This window comes from Callospermophilus lateralis, chromosome 1, assembly GCF_048772815.1.
Source record: "Callospermophilus lateralis isolate mCalLat2 chromosome 1, mCalLat2.hap1, whole genome shotgun sequence".
NCBI classification, from domain to species: Eukaryota; Metazoa; Chordata; class Mammalia; order Rodentia; family Sciuridae; genus Callospermophilus; species Callospermophilus lateralis.
The window spans coordinates 122,304,572-122,327,538 of NC_135305.1; the positions used below are offsets into that span (position 1 = coordinate 122,304,572).

The 22,967-nt window shown below is 34.9% G+C and overlaps 1 protein-coding gene and 1 pseudogene across 2 annotated transcripts in view; one reads left to right on the forward strand and one right to left on the reverse strand.

Annotated features, from left to right (window-relative positions):
* LOC143406803 (solute carrier family 5 member 4) overlaps nt 1–22,722 on the forward strand; it is a 46,053-nt gene extending 23,331 nt beyond the window's left edge. The window contains exons 7-15 of one of the 2 annotated variants that reach the window (XM_076865678.1): nt 2,939–3,019; nt 4,605–4,825; nt 10,371–10,506; nt 12,066–12,173; nt 13,145–13,295; nt 16,822–16,990; nt 17,220–17,435; nt 20,113–20,212; nt 22,508–22,722. In XM_076865678.1, coding sequence (XP_076721793.1) covers nt 2,939–3,019; nt 4,605–4,825; nt 10,371–10,506; nt 12,066–12,173; nt 13,145–13,295; nt 16,822–16,990; nt 17,220–17,435; nt 20,113–20,212; nt 22,508–22,722 — 1,397 coding nt within the window. Of the gene's footprint in view, nt 1–2,938; nt 3,020–4,604; nt 4,826–10,370; nt 10,507–12,065; nt 12,174–13,144; nt 13,296–16,821; nt 16,991–17,219; nt 17,436–20,112; nt 20,234–22,507 lie in introns of both variants that reach the window. The other variant, XM_076865668.1, reaches the window with a different exon arrangement.
* LOC143406812 (cell division control protein 42 homolog pseudogene) lies at nt 1,658–2,218 on the reverse strand (annotated as a pseudogene).
* Nucleotides 22,723–22,967: the final 245 nt, after the last annotated feature.

Here is a 22,967-nt window from a genome sequence, read left to right on the forward strand (position 1 = left end):
TGGCCTCTAGTCCAATTCCCATTAGAGTTCTCATTTCCCTCTGAAACTTCATGGGCTCAGTCTGCATTCATATCAGCAGTATATTCTTCTGAGCTCCCACCAGAATCACTCATTAAGCTCTGCTCATAACATTCTAAGGCTTTTCTAGCCTGCATTTCCAAACTTTTCCAAATTCCTCCTTCAAATGATTTCCAAAATCTTCTGAACCACATGGTCAGGTTAGTCACAGAAATGACCATACTTTTCAGTACCAATTTCTCTTTTAGCTGGCTTTGCTTCACTGTGATCAACATACCCAACCAGAACAACTTAGGCTGAGCATGGTATGGGAGGTTTGGGAGGTTGAGACAGGAGAATCGCTAGTTCAAAGCCAGCCTCAGCAACTGTGAGGCACTAAACAACTCAGTGACACTGTCTCTAAATAAAATACAAAATAGGGCTGGGGATATGGCTTGGTGGTTGAGTACCTCTGAGTTCAATCCCGGGTACAAAAAAAAAAAAAAAAAAAAAAAGAAGAAGAAGAAGATTTTAGAGGAGGAAAAGTTAATTTTGGCTCATAAAATCAGAAATCTCAGTCTTTAGGTGGTTTACGGCATTGCTCTTGGCAAGGTAAGGCAGAATATCTTGCAGGAAGGGTATGGCAGAGAGAAGCTACTCTCTTCATGTCAATAAGGAAACAGAGGGGTAAGGACCACAAGGAAGATGCACACTTTCAGGGCATTTCTCCAGTGATCCACTGGACTACATTTACTGCCCAGTCCATTCAAACTAGGAAGGACTGATTAGATTATGGCATTCACAGTCTAATCATTTCACTTTTGAATACTCCTACAGAAATGAAGCTTTTTGGGGACACCTCATATCAAAAGCATAATGGACCAGAAAGAATAGGAATCAGAAAGGGAAAATGATAGGGAAAAAGGGAGAATAGATACTAAGCAATGAAATTGGCCAAATTATTTATAAACAAATCACAATGAGTTCTACAATTTTGCACGATTATATTTCATTAGGAAAACCCCCCACAGTTCTAGAGCCATTTTTGAGGGTTTTTTGTTTGTTTAATACATTTGAAAAGAATGCATATTCAAAAAATTGAGACATGAGAAAACCTTAGTTTTTACACTAATAAATCTACAAGATTTAGGATTTGGGGAAGGTGGAAAAAACCCCCTGAAAATTGCAACCTAAATAAGCTGAAAAAAAAATCCCAATTAACCTTATTAAAGAGTGTCCACAAGACTCTCTCCATGATTTTCATTGAACAAGAATAAGAACAAAAAGCCACTAAAATGTTTTAGGTTACTGTACAGGTTCAATTCAGGGAATGATTTCAACAAATTAATCTGTTACATAGTCATCACAGCATGCCTTGCTTTAAAATAACAATAGAAAAAACTTTTTTTAAAAGTAACAAAACAAAAACTAGTGCTGAATATTTTTATGACAATGCATATTTACTCAGAATTAACTAGTATTGGGAGAGAAAGCAGGGGCCATACCTATGGGCCTTGTCTCACATGAGTGCATGTGCATAGATGCAGGGCATTTGTCAACATGGCAGAAATAAATTTTAATTTTTAATTTTTAGTTTGATTTAAATATTACTTAGTATGATGACAACACTATCTTTGCAGAAAGGGGTCTGGAGAGGTGGTCATAACAGCACATACTTGCAACTCTTCTTTGGTTCTAGAGGCTTCAGGGCAGCCAATATTCCTACATCAAACACATTCTTTAGATCTTTCTGTGTGAGTACAGAACACTCCACATCCTTCAGATCATGGGCCAGCTTTTCAGTAGTCTCTGGAGTGATATGCTTCTGTTTGTTTTTGGCAAGTTTCTCAATAGTAGAGGATTCATCTCTGAGATCAATTTGGGTTCCAACAACAAGACAGGAGTCGTTGGACAATGGTGAGTTATTTTAGGCATACACTTTTTTTCCCCCCACATTTTGAATGAAGATGGAGAGACCACTGAAAAACAGAAATACATCTGTTTGTGGATAACTCAGCAGTTATAATCTCTCATAATCCTCTTGCCCTGAAGTATCAAAATGTTCCAGAGTCCTTGACTGCAAACCAATAATAACTGTGACTGCACAGATGTCAAAAACAGTTGGTACATATTCCAATGGAAATTGGTTTGTTGTGTAGGATATAAGGAGGAATGTTTTGCCAACAGCACCATTGCCCACTACACACTTAATTGTCTGCATTGTGGAAATAGTTTTGTATCCACTTTAAATATTTACGATTTGATGTTGATCTCAGCTTCACTGCTGGGGTATTGGCCCTTTTTATAGATTGAGTGTATGTTCAGATTATATAAGAGATAAGGGCCTTACTGTCCTGTTTTCCAGAGAATCATTGGTCCCTCCTGACATTCTATGTTTATAATTATGTCACAATGAAGTCTACTGTCAAGTATAACACTAAAGAGACCAAAACCCCCTTATTCTAAAAAAAAATGTGTTTTGTTATTGTTAATATTGATGCAAAATACAAGTCAATGAGTGTTTCAGGTATTCAACTAACAGAACAATGATATGTCATAAAAGAAGAGCAAAAACAGTTTAGATAGATTTTTTGAGAGCACATATATTTTGTCAAATGAGAGGAATTCAGAAATTGTTCAGGGAAACTTTTGAGATAATAAAAATTTTCCCCTACTTAAAATTTAAACATCCACATGAAGATGGAACTCCATTCTGATTCATAGAAACTTTAAATCAGGACAAAGGAGATAGGATATAAGTGGAAGATTCACACACTAAGGAGATAATGATGTCAAGACAAGCTTGTGGCTCAGCCAAGAGCTTTGGATATGTTTTCTGTGAGTCATCTCCATGGTTTGAATAGTTTAGAACCCAGCAGTAAAGGCAAGTAGATGAGTAGACATGGACAAAATGACCTGGGCCTCTTCTTTCTCTTCACAGGGGGCTTGGCCTCAGTGATTTACACAGACACCCTCCAGGCTATCATCATGTTGGCTGGATCTTTTATTCTCATGGGGTTTGGTAAGTGATCACAGCATTCACAGCCTTAGACTCTGTAGATTTGGTATAGGACTTACTTCTGTTGGTCTGATCTCTACTACTGCTTCCCAGTTCTATTGGGTGACATTTCCCCATCATTTATGTTATTCCCACCATGGAAATAGATGCCTGAATTCATTCTTGCTGCCCTATTTCAGCATGAGGAAATGGAGACAAGAACTTTATTTCCTTCATAAAATTATCGCGTAACTTATATTATTTAACCTTAATTTCTTTGTGGGCAGAATGGACGAAATCCATACTATTAGATTTCCAGAAATTGACAAATATTGGTGCATTTCATTGAAAGCATATATACCTTTGAGTTACATAAAATTTTCATAAAATGAAAGATTAAGTAGTAGGAAAAATTTACCAAACTGAATCTAATCCTCATTACAGATATTTTAGAATAAATCTATTAAAATGCACTACCTAATATATTATTGGAAGATGTAAACCAAGGTTGGAGTTTTCCTTGATTATTTTCACTTTATTCTCTAAAGTAGTGAAAACTAATTATATTCATGAATCTAATTTAAGCTTGATCATTTTGGGTTTTTATTATATTTATTTATCTCTGCACATAGTAAAAGAATAAGAATTCTTATTCATACACATAGTAAAAAAATGTTAGGTTGGCTTTGAACTCAACATCCTCCTGTCAGCCTCCCAAGCCGCTGGGATTACAGGCATGTGTCTCTGAGCCCTGGCTCATATTTCTTCTTAACAATTTCTTTGTATTGCCTGTGTCTTACACTAGGCTGCCTTAAAAATTCATTTTGCACAATAGCATGATGTTTGTCACATAGTAAATGCTCAACTAATTAGTGAACAATTAATGCCAACCACAATTCTACAATTATATAATACTTGGGTATATTTTGCATCATTTAAACTTGTAAAAGTGGCCCTAGAGGTCGAGATTCATCTTTCTAAGATTAACTATAATTCTTGTTTACTCTTAACTAGGCTTTCCAGCCTCCAGTGGTCTTAGTCTGACCATTCTTCCTCATCACATCTAACCTGCTGCCTCCAATTTCTGCTCATATCTCCAACTTTTTTATTGTAACATAAACAGAATAAAATATTGCATCAGAAAATCAGATTGCACATAAGGTCAGAATAGCCAGATTTTGAGTGAATAAGAGAGGCATTTCTTTCTGTTCCTTTCAGAAGAGTTGGAGTTTCTGATGGCTAATTTCATTAGGCTGAATCTCTTAGCTTATCATCTTGTTTGATTCTGCTCTGGGTGGTGGTGAGACATCAGTGTCTGTCTGTGAGCTAAAAGTTTTATTGTTATCACAAGTCTAGATGCAAAATTAAAACTTTAAAGAGCACTAGGAGAAAAAAAAGAGAATTATTTGTTTTCTGTATTATGTGAAAACCAGTCTTCAGTCATGGTGGAGGCCAGTGGAGAAACTAGAAAGACATGATGTTGGGAAGCCCCTGAGGATTTTACCAAGCTGTAGGGAGGTGCTCTAGTACTTCCACTATAAAGGAGCAATCATAATCATCAGGTGTCTTGAAATTTCATACAGTTTTATTTTATCTGATGCCTTTTCAGCATTTGCTGAAGTTGGAGGCTACGACAGCTTTACAGAGAAGTACATGAATGCCATCCCATCTGTGATCGAGGGGGATAACCTGACAATCAGCCCCCAGTGCTACACTCCCCAGGCGGATGCATTTCACATTTTCCGAGATGCTATCACTGGGGATATTCCATGGCCAGGACTGATGTTTGGAATGAATATCTTAGCTGTGTGGTACTGGTGCACAGATCAGGTGAGCATGTGTGTATGTATTGTTGTTTTCTATGTTGTAAAAAAGCATCTAGTTTCTAGTTTTACCTACACATATATCTTTTAAAGTATCAAACACTGTCCTAAGGCTTTTCATAAAAATATATACCTGATTCTCTTCTCTATACCGTGTTTCTTTCTCCTCAGAGGAAAAGAATTTTAGCTCTTTCAATTAAGGATTTTTTTGTGTTTATTTCTATTCTTAATTGTTATATTCAGTGTGTGACTGTGATCTGTCAGCATAGACATTGCCTTGGAGCTCATACCTTACTGAAATCCAATTAGTCAAAATTTTCTCAGTAACTTGATCCCACATTATTCAAATGATTGTTATATTGCTCCCTCTAGGTTTTCCAGTTTTAATATTTTTCTGTTGGCTTCCCATGATGAGAGATGAGGGTTTAATTTTCTACTCTCAATTCCTTGTATCATATTTCTTGTTTTCCTATCCTCCCAGTATGTCTATATCATAATTTTGGACAGATCAGTATGCAATGCCTCTAATTTTCTGATTATATGAGAGTAATTAATAACTACAATCAGATGTGGTATATTTTGATTTTTTACACTGTTTTAATTTTTCTTGGAAATTATTACTCATTAAATACCAAGATCTCTGTGAATTGCTGAAATCTTCTCTTTATACCTCCAAATGGAGGAGTGAAATCAGTAATATGTCAGAGTGGGAAGCTCCTGACTATTCCCCCTCCCAGAAACACAGAGTAAACATCTACAGAAAGTTCCCTTCTTTTGAAAACAAATTCAGAATCCCACCTGCCCTGACAAAAAAATACTATATGATAGATGACTGAGAAAATACATACATCAAAACAGAGAAAAAATTCCAACTAACCCCACTGTGAACAGAGTCTTAGTCAATTCCCAGCATCTTCCCAAGGGGTGGAAAGGGCTTACACCACATATATGGTGCTGAACTTTAAAGTCACTACTAGAGGGCTTTAGAGTCATCCTGCCTGAAGAATAGCAAGCACAGTGTATTGCACCATGACTTTCAATCACAAAGAAAGAAGAATGTTTTGAACCATGTGAGTTCTTCTAGCTGCTGTAGCCCTAGGGATCAGCCCAGATTCCATCTTTCCCCTGGAATGAGTTGACTGTGTGTTTTCCCAATAGCTCCCTATGTTTCTGGCCTTTACCAAGCTAGTATCTGGGAATCTATTCTATGTATCAATAGAGAATGAACCATTTCTAGCCTAAACAAGAATAAAAACACTCTCTGCTTTCTTCCCCAGTTTGCCTCAGTGACAATTCCAGTCCTACAGTCTCTCATGGGAAAAGGGTTGGAAATCTTTACCAGCAAGAATGGAGGGGTTATACCTATCTTCTCCTCTGACTTTATCTTAAGACAAACATCTGAAAATTCTCATTAAAGGGAGGCTAGGGGACCATTCTGAGATTGCACCTTCTTTCCAGGATTTGTTCAGTGATAACTTCAAACCAGATGATTCCCCCTTCAAGGAGATAATGAAACATTCTAGCTTAAACAAGAGAGAGTGAGCACTCTTTGCCACTTCTTCCCTACAGCAGTAAATCCAGATGTTCAGATTCTTCCTCAAAGTAGTTTCTAGGTACATTGAGAAGAGTAACCTTTACAATATTTGCCCACAGAAACAGCTCCAAATTCACTAGACTCAGAGTTGGTGGAGATTTGCACTCCTGAGTCTCTTTCACTACAGTGAATAAAAACAAGACTTTTAAGCTCATGAATAGGCTGAAGGCATAGCTAAGTGGCAGGTCATTTGATTAGTATACACAGGACCTTGGGTTCAATTCTTATGATAAAGATAAAATAAACTTGCAAACTTTAAGCAATTACCTTCTCAGGTTTGAAGGCTGATCAAGAATACAGGCATCTGCCTCACATATTTTCCTTGGTGTCAGGAAGAATGAGTGGGAGACGAACTCTGGCCCTCAGCTTTTCTTTAAGAAAAGAAGGAAACGGGTCAAACATCTAACATCCCAATCTCTTGAGCTGTGCCCCAAAAGACTGGATTCTATCTTACCTTCTTTAAGGAAATAGCAAGACTTGACACTCTGTAATTTCTTGTGAGTCACTAAGAATAAAGACAGCAGGTAGGATAAGCACAAAGAGTTACATGAAATCGTTTGCCAGGATGATTGCAGAGAAACAGTTCCTGTACAAGAATAGTCTACCAAGATCTGGAGAGGTGGTTTCTTTATCTAATTCACAAAATTAGATAGAGAGCCAAGGAAGATAAAGAAACTACAAAATATATTCCAAACAAAAGACTAAGATTAATCTCAAGGAGCTAAATCTAATGCAATGGAGATATGCAATTTACCTGACCGAATTTGAAAGAACAGTTTTAAAGCTCACTCAGGTAAGAAGAGCAATACATAAACAGAGAACTTAACAGAGAGAGAAATATATAAGAGCACTAAACTAAATAGATAGAACTGGAAGATATTAAATTAACTTAAATAAGCCAGACACTTAAAAACAAAAAGTATTGTATGTTTTCTCTCATATATGGAAATTTTAAAAAGTCAACCTTGATGTAAACTAGTGATTATTAGAAATTGGGAAGGTTGAGACAGGTGGATAAAGAGAGGTTGGATTTTATCATCAAACACTGAAATATCACACTGAACTCCACTAATATGTAGAGTTAAAACATGTTAATTCAAATAAAAATAAAGAATTTTTAATTACCAAACAGAAATCACTAAGCCAAAGAATAATACAAAAACAGAATTGAAAAAAATCCAAAAATTACATTACATATAACTATAAAAACATTTTTAAAAAGTAGACACCCTGCACGAGTTTGCCATAGGTATATCTAATAGAAGACTATAATGACAATAAAATTATAGAAGTTAATGCCAAAATATGAGAGATTCAATGGCAAACTAGAGTTAGCAGAAGGCAGATGAATGGACTTGAAGATAGCTCATTGGAAATTATTAAATGAAAAGAAAAGGAAAAAAAGATTAAAAAAAGTTAAAGAGAGGAGAAGGGGAGAAGGTCAGAAGGGCAGAAGGGCAGAAGGAGAGAAAAGCAGAAGGGGAGAAGCGAGAAAGGGATAGAAACAAATGTAAAGAAATAATGGCAGAGCTGAAGCAAGAGTTCAAAGTTCAAAGCCAGACTCAGCAAAAGCGAGGTACTAAGCAACTCAGTGAGATTCTGTCTCTAAATAAAATACAAAATAGGACTAGGTGTGTGGCTCAGTGGTTGAGTGCTCTGAGTTCAATCCCTGGTATGGTATCCCCACCAAAAAAAAAAAAAAAAAAAAAAAAAAAAAAGGAAAAAGAAATAATGGCAGAAAACTTCCCAAGTTTGAGGAAGAAATTTAAAGGCCAGGAGAAATGGATAAATTCCTATATACATGCAACCATGAAGCAATAGAAAATCTAAACAGAACAATAATGAGTAATAAGATGAATCAGTAATAAAAAGTCTTTCATCAAAGTTCAAGGCCTGATTCTTCACTGCCAAACTCTCAACAAATGTTCAAAGAACATTCTTCTCAAATTATTCCAAAAAGTTTAGAAGGAGGAAATTCTTCAAAACTCATTCCATGAAGTCAGATTTACCCTGACATCAAAATTATATGAGAAAATAACAAAGAGTAAACTAATGAACATAGTTGGAAAAACCCTCAACAAACTAGCTAACTGAGTTTTATGGTGCATTAACGAGTTTATTCACTATAATCATGTAGAATTCATCCCATAGATTCAAGGATGGTTCAATGTATGCAAAATGATAAATGTGAAATATCAGATTAACAGAATCAAGGACCAAAAAACTCATAAGTATTTCAATAGATTCAGAAAAGTCATTTGATAAATTTAGCACATTTTTTGTGTTAAAAGCTCTCAACAAATTAGGTATAGAAGAAATGTACCTCAACATAATAAAGGTCATAGGTTAAAGGTTACAAACCCACAGTTTACATTTTATAGAGCAGGATAAAGGTGAAAGTTTTTCCTCTAAAATATTGAACAAGACAAGTATGCCCACTTTCACCACTTCTATCCAGCATACTTCTGGAAGTCCTATCCAGAGCAATTAGGCAAGAGAAAGAGATAAAGAATACCCAGATTAGAAAATTAGAAAGGAGTAAATAAAATTGTCTCTGTTGTGGGTGACTACATTTGCATATTGAGATATATTCTGATATATATGTCTAATATCACATTAAAGGCCACAATAAAAACTATTAGAACTATATATAATAATTCAGTAAACTTGAAGGATACAAAATCAACATACAAAAATCAGTTGTACTTCTATAAGCTATCAGTAAATTTTCTGAAAAAGAATTAAAGAAAATATCCCATTTATAGTAGATAAAAAATTAATATACCTAGGAATAAATTACCCATGGAAGTGAAAAATTTCTATAATTGAAACTCTAAAATACTGATTAAATAAATAGAGGACACAAATAAATAAAAATATCCCATGTTCATGAGTTGGACGAATTATACAGTTAAAATGTCTGTACTACCCAAGTAATAAACTGATTTTCTCAAAATATCTGTCAAATAATGCAAAATTTCTTTATGAATTTGTAGAACCTTCTTTATTATATTTATTTCATTTCTGACTCCTTGACTTATGCTTTGCAAGCAGCCTCACATTTGTTTAGATCTGATACCTGATCCTGCTTATCTGCTCACAGGGTTTCTGTCCTCACTTATTATTTGTCAACTGTTTGTTTTCTAGACCTGTCTAAAAAATGCCATATTCTTACCAATCATTAAATGATACCAGTGTTAACACTAATAAATTGATTATCTAAAGGACATCCCTATTTTGATGGTCCTTTAAAAAATATTGAGAAGTCTTGACATTATAGGTATAAACACTCCTTTGCTGGAAAATTCTCAGTTAAGAGACTGCACAAATTAAGTAGAAATTACAAAACCACATGCATAATTTTCCCCAGTGCTATCATATTTGATTTGCAACTAGATGAGATTCTCAGAATATTTTGAAGAAATCTGAAAATTTCAGTGCTCAGTTCTGATGATTGTCTGACTATGGTGTTTCTATGGCAAATGTCTATTTCCCAAGGGTGCCATTACATAATTAAAGTAGGGAGCTGCTGATAATGCCTACAATATTAAAGACGCAATGTACACAACTTGTGGTAGCATCAATGTAACTTCTTTGCAACTAATGGAGCACATTATGGTTGTTGATCTGCAATCTTGGAGCTTTAAAAATACTTTAATTGTAGTTTAATGTGTATTGATTTCTATGTAACAAAGTTATTTCTATGCATCATAGTAATTATTCAGAATGCCCTGCAAGAGAGAACCCTATTTTATGAATGAGAAACCTCAGACTCACAGGGATCACATATGTGCAAAATGAGTAGTAATTCAAATCTTGACCTTATTCTAATGCCCATTATTTTCCACTAACCATGATGTAATTTCTTATTGCAACATTAAACCCTGAACAAAGTCACTAACCTCCTTGGAAATCATTACCTGGTTATTTTACTAATATGTTGTATTTTTCCTGGCAGATTATGGTACAACGCTGCCTGTGTGGCAAGAACATGTCTCACGTGAAGGCTGCCTGCATCATGTGTGGCTATTTGAAGATTCTGCCCATATTCTTCATGGTGATGCCAGGAATGATCAGTCGTATCCTATATACAGGCAAGCCATGAATCCATATATCCTCTTTTTATTATGAATCCTAAGAAATATTTTAAAATTTTAGTATAAACCCATGACCAATGCCCCTGTCCCCCCCACCCACCAAAAAAACCCTAATTCTGGATGGAAGTAAAAGAAGAATTCAAGATTTGTGAAGGGGATGAAAAGCAGGAAAATTTGGCAATTTGACATTGTTTTATTAATGTTTTTATTGATGCCTGTCTGTCTCTTAATATACATTTGAGACAGTGAGTACTATTTTCATGAGTGGCTTGAATTTAAGGAAATCTAGAGAATATGACAGAAGAACACTGAAGGTTGAGGTAGAATTGGGCAAAGATGACTTGAGTGATCTGTAGTCATGGAGTTTAATCACATCTCTGACTGAAAAGGTCTTGAGATAAATTCATACTTCTTGGTCTCTGAGATAACTGTAGAATTGAATCAGTTTTTGATGTCAGAATCAGATTTTTGGGGGGACCATTCATTTTGGATTCAGGAGAGGATAGCTATTAATGTAGATAATATCCCTAAAAAGTCAGCATTTGTTTTCTTTACTGTGAAAAGCAAAGAAAACATAGCTGATCTTTTCCTGGCTAATTGGGGTTTCATTTTTTATTAGGAGCAATCTGTTAGCTAACACTAAATCCACTCTGTATTTTTTCAAATAAATATTAATTTACTTCACTGAAATCTCAAGATGACCATCAAGTGGTAAACATCACTTCTTATTGTGAAATTCTTACTATTTATAACAGTAAAAAAATGTATCAATACTCACCTAGCAGAATATAGCCAAATAATTATTGTTTACCTCATTTATGGAAAATTCTACACTAGGGGAAAAGATTATCTCAAAAATGTGGAAACTGTTGAGGTTATTATGTTATTGTAGAAAGAATGCTGCAAAATATTATCTCAAAGATGATCCCCCCCCCATGAAAGATATTGGTTTCTCTGTGGAAAAGTATTAGAAAAGAACAAAATGAAAAGAAGATGCTGTGCTAGTGTATTATTATTCTGGGTGGACTTGCAACACTTTTTCATATCTCTTGTCCTAATATTGCTTAAGCAAAATTTCATCACCTGCCACAGAAGTGAGACTTCATACCTCATGGGATAGTCACCCAATTAACCATCACAGTGACATCTTCCTAGATGTAGGCAAATGACACTGAGAAAAATGTGACTGGACACTGGGCCTAGCTTCCTGGGTGTTTTCATACTTCTGGAGCATCATTCTCCTGGGAGAACTGGTTCTCTTGCCATTTTCTGGAAGATGGGATCAGCTCTTTCTGTTTGCATTAATGATCTGGCCACATTATCTCCCAAAGTAGAGCCCTGCCCCATGGTCAGTGCAAGGGAGTTTTGGAGATGAGATACTTGGATGCTGTGTTCTGGGCAAAGAAGGACAGGATCCATTGTATGAAGTTCAAAGCAGACTCTCCAATTTTGAGGAAAATATATTTCCTCCTATTAATGGTCTTATACATTATCTCTTTGTTCATTGTTTGTGGGTTTTGCCTGCTCACTGCACTAACCTCCACACATCTCTGCAGATATAGTTGCCTGTGTTGTACCTTCTGAATGTGTGAAGCACTGTGGTGTTGAAGTTGGCTGCACTAACTATGCCTACCCAATGCTGGTGCTGGAACTGATGCCTGCTGGTAAGTGAATGTCCTTGCGTACACAGCTTCAGATGTCTGTTCTATGGATAGGTCATCAGGAAGGGTTGTAGAATAAACCTTAGTATTCTTACTTCCATTAATTCAATTCTATTCAGATATTTCATGAGCCCCTTTCACATGCTGCCAACCATATGATGAGCCTGGAGATAAAGAGTGAACCAGATGCAGGTTCTGTTAGAACCCTTGCTCTTTCAGGATCAAGACCATCTTCTACTCTGTCCTAGCAGATTTAGGTCCATTACTAAGGGGCAGAAGGAACTGAAGTGAGAAGTATGGACCTTCCATTATGTTTCAAAACCCTCAACTTTTCCCACCAAAGGGCTTTTCAGCAGTGCTATCTACTGGGCCTCTACTTCTCTGGTTCTCAAACTCTTCAGGAAACCAAGACCTTCTTTTCCAAAGAAAGATGATACTGGATTCTTCACTCTTTCCCAAAATTAGTTTTCAGCTTATAAATATGCTTATAATTAGTACTAAAATTATGTACTGGATTATTATTAAAATGTTAGCCAATCCCAAAAAAACAAATGCTAAATGTTTTCTCTGATATGAGGAGGCTGATACATAGTGGGATAGGGAGAGGGAGCATGGGCTGAATAGACGAACTCTAGATAGGGCAGAGGGGTTGGAAGGGCAGGGAGGGGGCATGGGGTTAGAAATGATGGTGGAATGTAATGGTCATTATTATCCAAAGTATCTGTATGAAGACACAAATTGGTGTGAATATAGTTTTTATACAACCAGAGATATGAAAAATTGTGCTCTATATGTGTAATAAGAATTGTAATGCATTCTGCTATTATATATAAATAAGTAAAAAGAAACTACAGTAGTTAATCAATGTTCCAGGTGACATTTTTATCTTTATATGGCTCTCTGTTTTTAGCAAGAACCTTGTAGACCATGACACCCAATTGCTAAATGATGTTTGCACTTTCTCTTGGCCTTAGGACTGAGAGGTCTGATGCTGTCCGTCATGTTGGCCTCTCTCATGAGCTCCTTGACATCCATCTTCAATAGTGCCAGCACTCTCTTCTCCATTGACATCTATACCAATATTCGAAAGCAGGCATCAGAGAAAGAGCTCCTGATAGTTGGACGGTAAGGGAACCTGGTTTCTATTTAGAATTTCTCTAGGGAAAGGCAGATGTGGAAGTGAACTGCAACTCTTAGCCTTTGGCTTCAATGAAAGTAATCAAACAGTTCTAAAGTGAAGAAAGTAGAGGGCATTTAATTCAATTTGCTCTTTCTAGACATAAAAATTGAGGCCAGAATTTAAAATCAAATAGTTGTTTTTTTAGACTTTCAAGTGTATTTGTCTCTTATTTCTTCTTCCCCTAAGCACTTCCTCAATCACATCTTCAAAAAACCCCATCAATGTTGTAATGGGGTGTAGTTACCATCAACTCTGATAGTTTTATGTGTTCTCTCTAGAAGTTTCCATGTATGTCACAGAATTAATAGGGTAAGTTATCCACTCAACTGCATTGATTAATGACTGGGTCATGTTAGAAGGGACAGACTCAGTAAAGTGACTAAATACAAAAGGCTGTTTGGATACTTTTGTCAACCCAGGGGACCCAAAGCAGTCTGAGGGCCTTGCACACAGTGAGGTTGAGAAATACTAGATAGTATAATCTTCTTTTCCCCCTTCACAATTCACAAGTGGATTCTATACAGTCATAGCATTTTATAAAATGTTTTTAAAATTCCCAACAGGAAGTTTCCATTATCAGCACCCAAACTTCCTGTTGGGCCCCATCTTTCCAAAGATAATCACTGTAACCTCCAATGCTGTAGTTTAGTTTTTTCCAGTTTTGCACTATTATCAATAGAATAGCCCAGTAGATATCTTGGCTGTTGTGACATTCAGCCATGCTGTTATTTGTAACTGTAGTTCATTCAGTCTCTTGGTATATGATATTCCATTATCATAATATAGTTGAATTTATTTTTCACGGACATCTGGATTGAGGATTTTTGTCAACATCTCTTGGTACTCATGGACACATAATTCTTTATGGTAGATTGCTATATGTTTGCATATCTTTCACTCTTGGCCTTTTAAAATTTAGTAGTTATGATTAACAAGAATGCAGGAAAAGATCTTGAAAGAAAAATAATTATGACACTTGCAAAAATAATCAAATTGACAGGCACAATAATTCTAAATGTGGTTGTTTTAGTCAGCTTTTTCACTGCTATGACCAAAAGACCTGACAAGAATGATTAGAAGAAGAAAAGTTTTTTTGTGACTCACAGTTTCAGAGGTCTCTGTAGAAGACCTGGTCCATTCCTTGGAGTTCTAGGTGAGGCAGAACATCATGGTGGAAGAGTGTGGTGGAGGACAGCAGCTCAGGACATTACCAGGAATTAGGGCAGAGGGGGAGAGAGAGAGAGAGAGAGAGAGAGAGAGAGAGAGAGAGAGAGAGAGAGAGAGAGAGAACGCCAGGGAGAGTACTCTGCTCAACTAAGACAAAATATATACCCCAAATACACACCCTCTAGGGACCCACCTCCTCCATCCACACCCTACCTGCCTACAGTTATCACCCAATTAATCCCCATTAGGGGATTAATTCACTGATTGGATTAAGGCTTTCAAATCCCAGGCATTTCACTTCTAAACCTTCTTGCATTGCCTCACATATGAGCTTTTGGGGCATACATATCTAAACCATAACAGGTTACAGTGATAACATATCTCCTTCTATGCTTTCAATGTTTTTTGGTAATGTACTTGTGTGTGTTTTATATAGTGAAAATGTGTCATTATGTACTTGTGGCTTAACACTTGAAGTTTACTTTGAAGCCTTTCAATTAAGTGGAAGGGGAACTGGAGTCCTACTGTTCTCTTAACCTAGAATCTCTTCCTTACCCCTGGCTTATTCAATGAATAGAGCAACCTGGAGACCCATACCTCAGTGGCTTCAGGGTAGGGACACTCAGCATAGTCCAGAAGTTCAGTGCCTATGAAAACCAATCTTGGAAGGGCACTAACAAATTTTCTGTGAAGTTGGTGTTTAAAAAACTCATCATCTGCTTAAAAGATTGTGCTTTGTGGGACTGGGGATGTGGCTCAAGTGGTAGCGCGCACGCCTGGCATGCATGCGGCCCAGGTTCGATCCTCAGCACCACATACAAACAAAGATGTTGTGTCCGCTGAAAACTAATAAATAAATAAATATTAAAAAATTTTCTAAAAAAAAAAAGATTGTGCTTTGTTGTTAACAAAGTAACAGCTTTAGGAAATTTAACACTTGGAGGAAAAACCTGAAGACCTCACTTTGCTCATATCTTACTCTGTACAAATACAGTAAAAGAGAAGGAACAGTCAGACCTTGATGTTCTCATGGGAGAGAATGTGTGGAACTGGAATTCAGGAGTCCTGGGATGCTGTAGGCTCATTAATAGGTATACAATATTGAGCACAACACTTCTTTTAAATCTAATGATATCTTACCTAGTTTTAAAAATTTTATTAGTTCTTTTTAATTATATGCAACATTAGAATTCACTTTGACAATTATAAAATCATGGAATATAAATATTAATGAGTTTTGGTTTTCCTCTCTCTTTAATGCCTACATTCTCCCAGAAAACAAATATGAAAAAAACCCCCATACCACTACTTTAAAAATTCCTGCTTCATGGGACTTAGGTCTTTGTGAAGAAAATACAACAAATGTATGCTCCATTTGGTAGCAAGATGTACTATGAAGAAAATTAAGACAGAATTAATGGTGTTTAGGTTAATAACAAAGAGTGAGACTTGCACAAGATGATAAGAAACAAGCTTAGGAAGTTGCCAGAGGTGATATCTGCAGGGATATTGAAGTCATAAGGAAACTGGATTTCACTTTTCATGTGATAGAAAGGAATTAAAGCTAAGAGCAGGAGAGGCACATGACTTTCTAATTAATAACAATAAAGTTATTGGGTGTAGTTTATTGACCATACTGTGTGTTATGCATAATGTTGACTTCCCATAGTTTATTTCATTTTATTAGGTCATTATAGTTATGCATAACAGTGTGGTTCATTTTGACACATTCATGATGCATATAACATAATTTGCTCCATTTTAATCCCCAGTATTTCCCCTTTCTCTTCCCTCCTTCCTCACCCTGATCCCCTTCCTTTATTGGTCTTCCTTCTATTTATTTATTGTTTTTTAATTGGTACATTATAATTACTAACTGATATATACATTGCATGAAGGAATTATTAGTCAATTGCTGACATTTGAACTGTCTTATGAATGGATGCTTAGTCCCATAGATAAACATATCATGATGAGTTATAAATAAGCAATTTATTGACATTTTACTAATCACAAGTGTTAAGCATGGCATGGATTCATGTCGAGTCTAGAACATAAATTTTGTTAGAAAAATTAATGGAAGGCCAGAAGAATGGATTAAAGAACTAAAGTGAGAGGCTGGGGTTGTGGCTCAGTGGCACAGCACTTGCCTAGCATGTGTGAAGTACTGGGTTTGATTCTCAGCACCACATTAAAAAAAAGGTCCACTGACAATTAAAAAATATTAAAAAGGAGAATTAAAGTGAAATGGAGGTGCTTATGATACTTTTGCTTAAAATCCCAAACATTTTTTTCTCCTACCAGGATATTTGTCATCATATTACTTGTCATCAGCATTGCATGGGTTCCATTAGTACAAGTATCTCAAAAAGGACAGCTGTTCCATTACCTATCATCAATTTCCAGCTACCTTGGGCCTCCAATTGCAGCTGTCTTCCTGCTTGCCATCTTTTGTAAAAGAGTCAACGAACAAGTAAGCAAAAACTGGGAAAAAATTTTCCTGCCAGAGTGAGAATTATTGTTTCTTTGGCTGAGATAGCAAAATACATTGCAACTTTCATAAAACTGTTTTCATAAACTTGTGCTCATGATTAGCCCTTTATTTGTCATTAGTTGAGAAAGTAGACTGAATGATAATCATGATTTACTTGATTGATTCGTCATCTTTTCTAAACATTGATTTATCGTTATTTCCTTTGCAGGGAGCATTCTGGGGTCTAATAATTGGACTTGTGATAGGCCTTATTCGTATGATCGCAGAGTTTGCCTATGGAACAGGGACCTGCTTGGTTGCCAGTGACTGTCCCAAGATCATCTGTGGAGTGCACTATATGTATTTTTCCATCATTCTCTTCTGCTCATCTCTACTGGCCATCCTGGGGATTTCCTTCCTAACGAAACCCATTCCTGATGTACATGTGAGTATTGTGTAATGGCAATTTTCTCATTGTAAAATAAGAGTTCTCTGCCTTCTTAAGTGACAACTGGTACACAAGTCTCAGGTCGATGAAATCATTGCACCACATAAAGTAGAAAAAAAGAGAGTATTGTCATCTGTCATTCAACTAATCAACAATTTTCTGCCTTAGTATGTAAAAAGCACCAGTGATTAAGAATTAAGAGATTAGGAAATGGGCTAGAGAATCCCTAAACTGCAGAATGCTATTGGTAGGTAAATCTACACCATTGTTAAAACATACCAGGGAGAAATACTTAGTGTTGCTTAAGAGTCAGGGATCTGTTGCCTAAGAGACTGTGACATGTAACAGCAGAACTGTCATCTGAGAGGGGCCAGTTTGGGGGCAAGTTGAACCTCATATACAATATAAACAAACACTGACAACAGAGATGAAAAAAAAAAGCACATGGTAGCAGGGGGCAAGAAAAGGAAAAATAAAATGGCATTCATCTTTTGCCTTTCAAATAGATGAAAGTACCTAATATGAATATTGTACAATGTTGATGGGATGTGAAAGAATGCCTGCAGTCCAGAATTGCTGAGGGTATGCATTTTATAATTTGCAATTGGGCAACATTTGTCAATTTTTAGATTTCTAACCTTATGAGTTAAGAATTTCATTTTTAGTAGCTTATGTAGAAAAATTTATAAAGGTAGGAAGATATTTATAAAAGGATTTTCTCTGCAAATGTTTTCTAATAGAAAAAGTGAAGACAATCCAAATTTCCACCACTAAAGGAATCGATACAAGATGAGGGAGCTTTGTTATTTGCTTTTATTTTTTATTTATTTTTTAATTAATTTTTATTGTAGGTTGTTCAAAACATTACATAGTTCTTGATATAACATATTTCACACTTTGATTCAAGTGGGATATGAGCTCCCATTTTTACCCCATATACAGATTGCAGAATCACTTCAGTTGCACAACCATTGATTTACATATTGTTATTTGCTTTTAAAAATGTTTGTAAGGGGCTGTGGTTGTAACTCAGTGGTAGAACATTTGCCAAGCACATGTGAGGCACTGGGTTTGACCTTCAGCACCACATAAAAAATAAATAAAATAAAGGTATTGTGTCCATCTACAACTAAAATATATTTTAAAAAGTGCCGGACTCAGGAACTTAATAAAATGAACAGGGATTTAAAAAAATGTCTGTATTATGGCTAAATGGGAAAAACATATACAGAGTATTATACTACTGTCTAATATCATAGTTGTAATAAAAAACACATAGGAATAAATGTCTTCATCTATGCATAGAAAAAATCTTGACATGCTCACATCTGAAGTTTTTAGCAATTATCTCTGGAAGCGGGGCACCATAGGGACACAGAAAATATTAATCACTTAAAAATATGAATAATTTAAATACTAATGTTGATTGAATTTATTACTACATGTATATTTTTATTTTGCATCATCAATTAATCAACATTAATCTTAAATAATATATATTTTATATTTCCTTGAGAAGTGACCAGTAGATGCTATGTGGATAGGTAAACTTGAGACAGAGTAGGTGAAATTAGTTTACCAAAGAAATGTCACCTGAATTCATCACCAATATTTACACTGAATATTGGGCATTAAATGTTTTCATAGACAGCCATGAAATGTGTTGTTATGTACCTAACCTGTTAGAGCAGTAGTGAGATATTCCAGTTTTGGAGAAATCTAGAATAAAATTGATGCAACTAAGAAGAAGAATTCAAGGAGTCCAAGGAAAAGAGCTTTACAAAGAAAGTGGATTTAATCTAATAAAAGAAATGCTATGAATAAGAGCTTATAAGGCTATGTTGAGAAATCATTGTGATAAGGTGAAAGCATATATTTCTATGTCAATAATAGGTAAGAAAGCCAATTACAAAAATTTTGTAAATTGGTACAAGAAAGTTGTGAATTATATTAAATGATGCATTATTTATGACTTTAAATTAAAAAAACCTATTGATAATTGGAACAATTTCCTTAGCATGACACAAGGTTGGTGTTTATTCTTTGTATCTAATCACTAACTTGGATCTGTGACCAATAAAAAATGATAGCACATATGTTATTTATTTTCAATTTCTTAATCAACATACAGAATAAGTGTAGGTATCTTACTTATATTACAGAAATAAATTAAATTAAAATTCTACAAAACAGTTTAGAGTACTGGTATAGTTGACAGAAGTTTGAAGATGAGTTACCAAAGGCTAACAAGGATATTAATTGCAATTAGAATTTAAGAACAACACATAGATGCTATCTAAATCTAATGGATCAGAAATACAATATCAGAAAATATTTTTAAAATTATAAACTATGATATGCTACTAGCAGTTGGATGATAGGATAATGAATGAACAAGGGGCATGGTATATGTTAGCTAAAACTTTTATTTTTTTGGAATCACAAATTCAGCAGTTGTACCTCTAAGAATATTTTTTGGAGTTTTGAAAATCTGCTAGAATAATTATAAGTAAAAATGTTTTAGTGAGTGAACTTGGCAGGAGGCCCTTTTTCTTTATTTTATGACATACTCTCTTGTTAAGTTTGATTTTTTAAACCATACACTAAATAAGGGTACAAATGGATTATTGGGAACATTTTTCCATCACTAACTAACTTGGGCATCTCTGGTCAGTTGTATCGCCTGTGCTGGGCTCTTCGGAACAGTACAGAGGAACGAATTGATTTAGATGCAGAAGAAATAAGGCATGAAGAATCTGACACTGAGGAGGAAGGTAATGTCTGGCTTACGCTTGGTTTCTATGTAGGAACTCTGTGTGCATGGCTTGGTTTAGGGTGAGATTTTTTTTTTTTTTTAAATGCCATGAAATTCAGCTTCTGAAAAAACTATTCAATTTGTGGCAAACTGAAACTTTACAATTTCATCTTTTCAGCAAACAATACAACTAGTTGTTACATATGTAATCTGTTCATTCATCTGCCTGTCCATCTATCTGTCCATCCATAATAATGCATGGCATTTGCTAAAATGATAATTACAAACTTTTCTGTTTTTAGTTACATGTTGTTTTCAACAAATTCATTTTGATTGATTTTGCTTAAGTATCTAAACCTACCTGCTCCCCAACCTTACCTCTCACTGTTTTCTTCAACCCAAGTAGGCAAGTTACCTCCCTTTCCCCACATGCATCATGTCCCCCTAGAATATTTCTACCTCCTGTACAAAAGAAAAAAAAATATTCCTAAAATCTAAGTTCACTATGGCTTTGATTACCTCATGCTTTTTTAAAACTACTGACAAGATTTATCATGTCAAGATATATTGTCTTGAACTCTACACTAATTCTTTAGTTTTGATTTAGTTTCTTTCAATTTAAGAAAGGACCAATGTCTTCTATTTCTTTTGGCTGTTTATATCAGTACTCCTGTGATAAGACTGACCTGTAATTTTCCTGTATTGTACTTGGTTTTAGTGTTAAGATCAGTGTTCTCAGAATAAATAAAAAGTAGCATTTTTTAATTTTATGAAAATATTTCAATAAAATTGGAGTGATATCCACATTGAAATTTTAATATTCTGCCAGAAATAAAATTAGGGATTTCTGTGTGTGTATGTGTGTGTGTGTGTGTGTGTGTGAGAGAGAGAGAGAGAGAGAGAGAGAGAGAGAGAGAGAGAGAGAGAGACACATGAACAGAGACAAATGGAGAAAAAGAGAGAAGCTTCTGAACTACTTATTAACTTTATATAATGGCTATAGAATTTTCATTTCTTCATTAATCTATTCTGGAAAGTTACATACTTTTAAGATTGTGTCTGTTTAGTATACATCTTAAATATATTGGCATAAAGTTATTCTATATATTGTTGTTTTAATTTCTTCTGCCTCTGTACTTATATTTCCTTTTAAATCCTAATATAATTTCTGTGATTTTTTTCATGATAAATCCTACTAAAGACTAGCCTATTTTACTTTAATCAAAGAACGAATTTTATATATATTTCTATTCTTCTTCTTTCATATTTCATTATATTCTGATCTCATTTGTGTACTTTTCCATCTATATCATTTGAGTTTACTCTGTTAACTATACTTGCTGACTTCAATTGAGTATTATTTCATTAATTTTTAGGCTATCTTATTTTCTAATGTAAAAATATTGGAAGATGTATAAATTTCTCTCAAAGATACTTTTGTTGCATCTAATGAATTTATTTTGTATACTTTTCATTATCACTTATTTCTAAGTATAGGAATTATAGTCTTACTTTCATTATGATTTTTAGATTTTCCAATGCTGCAAAATAGCTTTGTAAATAAGTATTTTTGTAAATTTGCCAATATATTGTTGGGATAGGTTTTAAGAGAATTATGAGGTCAAAAAGCCAATGTTATTTTGTTATATTCTCCAATTTCTACTTCTTTGGACTTAAACAGTATTTTTCTTGCATGATTTAAAAATATAAAAAATAAATTATAAGGAAGCTTTCCCCTCACAATGAAATAGTAAGAAGGAAAAATTGTCCTGGATCATGTGCACAGAGGGAGAAAGTAGACTTATTTATGCAGTTGTGTGATACTTATTCATTGGTATTTTACATAAGACAATTGCTGTTTCTACATAGACTTAACATGTAACTTTAAAATTTTGCCTTTGATAGATGGGAAGTGGCATTTCAGCAAGTTTTCATTTAAATTTCTCTTTTTTGAGTGAGTTTAATAGCCATTTTTTATTTTTATTTTTTGAACTGTTTCTTCATCTCTTTAGAATGTTTACATGAGGAAGTTGATGGACTTTTCCGATTTTTAGAAACTCATTTTATACTATGGATATTCGTACCTTTCTAAAACAACATGCCAATGCTTTCCCCAATGTTTTTACTTTGTTTATTGGGCTTTTACCATGCAAATTTTTTGTTTTCACATAACCAAATGTAGCTACTTTCTCTATGATTTCTTCCAACATTTATATGTTGTTATGATTTTTTATGGTCATATGTAGAGCATTGACAAGGATTTCTGTTTTCCATGTTTTGTGATGATTTCTTCATCTTTTTTTTGTTGTTTCAGATCATCCTGAGCAATCTCGTGGATGTCTCAGGAAGACATATGACTTATTCTGTGGTTTGCAGAAGGAAGGGCCCAAACTGACCAAAGAGGAGGAAGAAGCCTTAAAGAGGAAATTGACAGACACATCAGAGAAGCCCTTGTGGAGGACTGTACTGAACATTAATGCCATCCTCCTGCTAGCTGCAGCGGTCTTTATCCATGGTTATTTTGCCTGACCTCTTGCTGAGCCACTAAAATATTGGCTAGGCAAAGGATAATTTTATTGATTTTCACATCGAAGTTTGTTGTGTTGCAAAATGGAAAGCAGTTGGAAATTTATCTAATTAGATAATTATAGACCAGATTTTTTTTGCTTTTATTATTCCTTTGTGTTGATTAGGTCTAAATTCTTTTTTCCAGTCAGAATTTGATATATATGTAATACACATACTTATATTAAAATGATTACCACAGTCAAGTT